This window comes from Lactuca virosa, chromosome 5, assembly GCF_052849685.1.
Source record: "Lactuca virosa cultivar CGN04683 chromosome 5, Lactuca_virosa_CGN04683_v6, whole genome shotgun sequence".
In the NCBI taxonomy this organism is placed as follows: Eukaryota; Viridiplantae; Streptophyta; class Magnoliopsida; order Asterales; family Asteraceae; genus Lactuca; species Lactuca virosa.
In genome coordinates, this window is record NC_136430.1 from 33376040 (window position 1) to 33380620 (window position 4581).

Genomic DNA, 4581 nt, shown 5'->3' on the forward strand with positions numbered 1-4581 from the left:
CTGCGAATCTTTGTAGTTTTTTTATATTTTATTTTGTATCGAATAAAATACTTGTATTATATTTATAGATTGATTAATAAAAATGAGATTTTTTATAATTTACTTACGAATATTATAGTATAAGAAATATGCATATATGCATTTGAAAAATATGCATATATGCACCTAAAACGTTGATTTTTTTGTTAAAAAAAATGCAGTTTTGAAAAAAAGTGCACTTTTTTATAAAAATCGCAGTTTTTCTGGAAAAAAAATGCAGTTTTTTTTTTTTTAAATGCAGTTTTTTTTTTGAAAAAAAGATGCCGTTTTTTAAAAAATACTTTTTTTCATTTTTTTTTGAAAAATTCATGTTTTTTGAAAAAAATTAAAAATACTCCATTTTTTAAAAAAAACGAAAATTATTATTTTTTTTAAAAATAAATCCGAAATTTTGAGTTATTTTGTTAATTTTTAGACATTTATATTAATATATTAAATAACACAAAAAATTAAACATTAAATGAGATTGGTAAGATGACGATCATGTCCTTAACGAATTACTTTTGATCCAACGCTCCACTTTTAGTTCTCGGGTTCTCGGTAAACTTTGAGTTCTCAACCGATCTCAACCTTTATATATATATATATATATATATATATATATATATATATATATATATATATATATATATATATATATATATATATATATATATATATATATACTTGAACTTCCATGATTGTCAATCGACCAACATTTTCTTTGTCAAAATTCTCTATCTTTCTACCACAAAAAACCATCAATGGAAGCTTCCTCATTCCACGAGCAGCACCACCCTTTTCTTCTTGATCAATCTCAGCTTTACCCAGCGGCCACTGGCACCATCACCGCCTCCATTGGTTTCTCTAATGAGTTCCAGCTATCCCATGACGATCATATTATCCCCAATGGTGCCATTGAAATGAATGCTAATAGCAACCAAGTCGACATTTGCAACAATTTAAAAAGCTCAGAATCTCCGATGCCAATGGTGGTTCATGGTCACATACATGAGAAGACGATGCCCACAACTGATTCTTATGTAATCAATTAACTTTATTCAATAATTTATTTTTATTTTTAAAAGTTTCACAACCCACATTCCACCTTGGCAATAGGCCGTAGGTGAATAATAAAGTTACTTGATTTTTCTTATTTTGTTATAGTTAATTAATTGATTAATATTTTGGTTTTGTTTTGTAGGGTATGACAAAAAACACTTGCAACAAATGGAGGAATCAAAATAAAAGCAATATTGAGCAAGAAAAAAACAAAAAAATGAGATACTCTAAAGAAGGGCAAATTGGGTACGTTTACGTTAGAGCAAGAAGAGGTGAAGCAACAGATAGCCATAGTCTTGCTGAAAGGGTACTACTATATTCTTGAATTTTCATTTTTATCCTTCATCCACTTATTCCAAAATGTAGTTTGAATTATATTATATGTACAACAACACTACTTCCATCCATCAATGTTTATTGGAAAGCAGTTATTATAGATGACACATTTTTGTCTTGTCCGTTTTACACTTGAATTGAATCTTTTAATAAGATTGTGTTCATCTTTTTCTTTACATGCACCGTCCATGTGACAAACAAAAATCCTGGCTTCGATCATAAATGTAGATAAAATATTTAAACATATAAATATATATAGGGGGTCTTCAACTCCCAACTATAGAATTAAATAGAGGTTTGAAATATGGAATTTTGCATAAATGTATATATTCTTTTATTCTCGTAAGTTTTGTTTTTTATATAATTAAAAAAAGAACAAAATGCTAAGATGGATTTGTAATTTTTTTTAGGTGAGGAGAGAGAAGATAAGCGAGAAGATGAAGGCATTACAAGCCATTGTTCCGGGGTGTGATAAGGTAAAATCAATTAACTTTAAGTTTTTTTTTTGTTTTTTTTATGTTTAAGTATGAATGAATAGTCGATTATGAATAACTGATTTTTTTATTTTCATATTTTTATAATCAGATAACAGGAAAAGTTCTTATGTTGGAGGAAGTTATTAATTATGTCCGGTCTCTACAAAATGAAATTCAGGTTAGTATTAAATTAAATATTTTTAATGACAAATATATATAAAAGAAACATGTTTCTTTAATTAAGTTTTAATTACTTATTTCATAAGTTTATGGACATGTGTCATAAGTTAATTATCGTCAAATTTAAAATCTAATATGCTTCATAATTTTGTTATAAACTTATATACTCATAGACTCAAAATATATGTGATTTTAAAATACATTAAAAAGGAGAAAAGCATTGACTATGTTTTATCTTTTTTTAATTACTATTCTCATTAATAAATCATATTTCCAGTTCCTTTCTTCGAAGCTTGCTTGTGTAAATCCTATGTATTATTCTGCGTCGAATTTTGATGCATCCATGCTCAACACTCATCAGGTATTATTTATTGAATTATTGATCTCATTCTTAAATTATCTAAAACCCATAAATGTTTTCGAAATTATTTTTATATGTAAACCAAATTTAATTAAAATACTAACATGCAGAATATGACCACCAACCAGCAACGTCTGCTTTCATTTCAAGAACACCAGATGTCAAATGTGGGATTCGAGGTATTTCTGTCTCATGGTAATATATAAGTAGATAACATGTGTTTATATTGAATAATCAAAATAGAAATAATTTTACAGAATGATAAAGAGGTTGTGTGGGATCTAGAAGAACAAATACAAGGATTTCAGGAACCTTTTGCTATCATCAACAGTTCCAATTCATTTAATTAGTCTCTCCTAAACTATCGAAGGTAATAATACACATACATATGACGTGAGAGGAATGATAAATAAACCATATGCATGTTTTTTGCAAACCAAAATATTGAATCATTAAATAATTAGAAAAAATGATACGGAAAATAAATCCTAAAAGAAAAATAACGAAGATTCAAATTTTTGGGACGATTCATTAAAGTGGGAAAACTGAATCATCCTTTAATTCACTAAAAGAATATCACATGGAGGCGGTTATTTGGGATATTTTTTTTATGAATCATGTTATTTTCTTATGATTATCTAATAATTCATTTATCTGGTTCTCCAAAAAAACATAAAAAAAACATGAAGATGAATTGTTTCTCAAGCTTCTCATATATTTTTTATTTTTCACATGATCCTATATCTTTATACATAAAGTTGGATCAAATGGGAAATGGAATTTTGATGAAAAACTCAACCCTTAATTTCTAAAAGGCACGATCAAAATTGTTTATTGTTTAAATAGTTTGCTACGATATTTTTAATCATGTTTTTTGGGTCATTCAAATTTTCCAAAACCTGAGAAGTTGAGAAATTCTTTGTAGTAGTTATTGTGATTTGTTTTATACTATTCAACTATTTCAAAACCCTAGGTAATGGTTATTTCGTTCTTTGTCAATTGTATGATTTTCTTTATCAACAGTTGAATTTGTTCGATAAATTATCTACCTTAGATTTTTTCCCCTCATACATGTTCATGATCACTTATAAATATATTGATTCGTTCATTGGTTTATATATTTCTTAATTTGTTGTTGCTTATTTCCGTTCCTAACATATATTTTAATAGTATATATGTTATCTAATGTTTTTGACAGGTTCAACTGATTAGTGATTGTTTTCTTTCGAGCTTATTATGATATTTCAAAAGAAGGATATAGAGCAAGTATGTTCAATTGTGTTTTCAAGTTTTTCGTAATAACTGATTTAGAGTAATTTGGTCGAAATATGGTCATATCCATTGATGTTAGTCTTCAGTGATGATTCTATGTATATTTTCTTTTTGTTTATAAATCAAAGAATGAAAGATAAGTCATTGTGAAAGGATCTGCGAAAATTTTGTCATTATCAAGGACAAATGAAGATTTGTAAATCATTATTTAAGACCCAACAATGCGTACAACACCACACACTACCAATGCGTACAACACCACACACTACCAATGCGTACAACACCACACACTACCGTAAATGATTTGGCATCATAGTATGCGACAAACACCCTACCGACCTTAATCAAAAAAATGAGGTATCTATACCGCACGTCATTGGTTTACCGCACCTTTTTTCTTTTCTTTTCTGTTTTAATTATTATTAAATTATATATATATATATATATATATATATATATATATATATATATAATTTATAAAAAGATATATCAAAATTCATGGTTTTTAATTCCCTATAAATATAGTATAATATTGATATGTAATTTACATATATTTAAAATTAAATAAAAATGTGGTAAGTTGTGGTATGACATCCAATAGTTTTGTGGGATAAGGGAAAAATGAAGTGGTAATGTGTTAGTGCAAAAGTGTGGTATGTGTGGTATGCATTCCATCAGTAAAACTTTTATTTTGAATTTATAATGGTTTGTTGTTTGTATGAATCAATTTAGACTATGTTTGGCTTACCTAACTAATTTATTTGTAATTTTATGAAGTTATTCAATTTACCAATACCAATCAATATTATTTTTATTTTGTTGGTCTATTATGTTATACTTTCGTCAATTAATGTAGTTTAAACCATTGTTTGTTTG

The 4581-nt window shown here is 26.9% G+C and overlaps 1 protein-coding gene across 1 annotated transcript; it reads left to right on the forward strand.

Moving 5' to 3' along the window:
- The first annotated feature begins 741 nt into the window (after positions 1-741).
- LOC145117576 (uncharacterized) lies at positions 742-3750 on the forward strand. Its single transcript, XM_079053876.1, has 8 exons — positions 742-1061; positions 1223-1387; positions 1827-1892; positions 2002-2070; positions 2350-2433; positions 2544-2612; positions 2691-2803; positions 3632-3750. Exons 1-7 carry the CDS (start codon positions 783-785, stop codon positions 2781-2783), a joined length of 825 nt encoding a protein of 274 aa, XP_078910002.1. The 5' UTR covers positions 742-782; the 3' UTR covers positions 2784-2803; positions 3632-3750.
- The last annotated feature ends 831 nt before the right edge of the window (positions 3751-4581 follow it).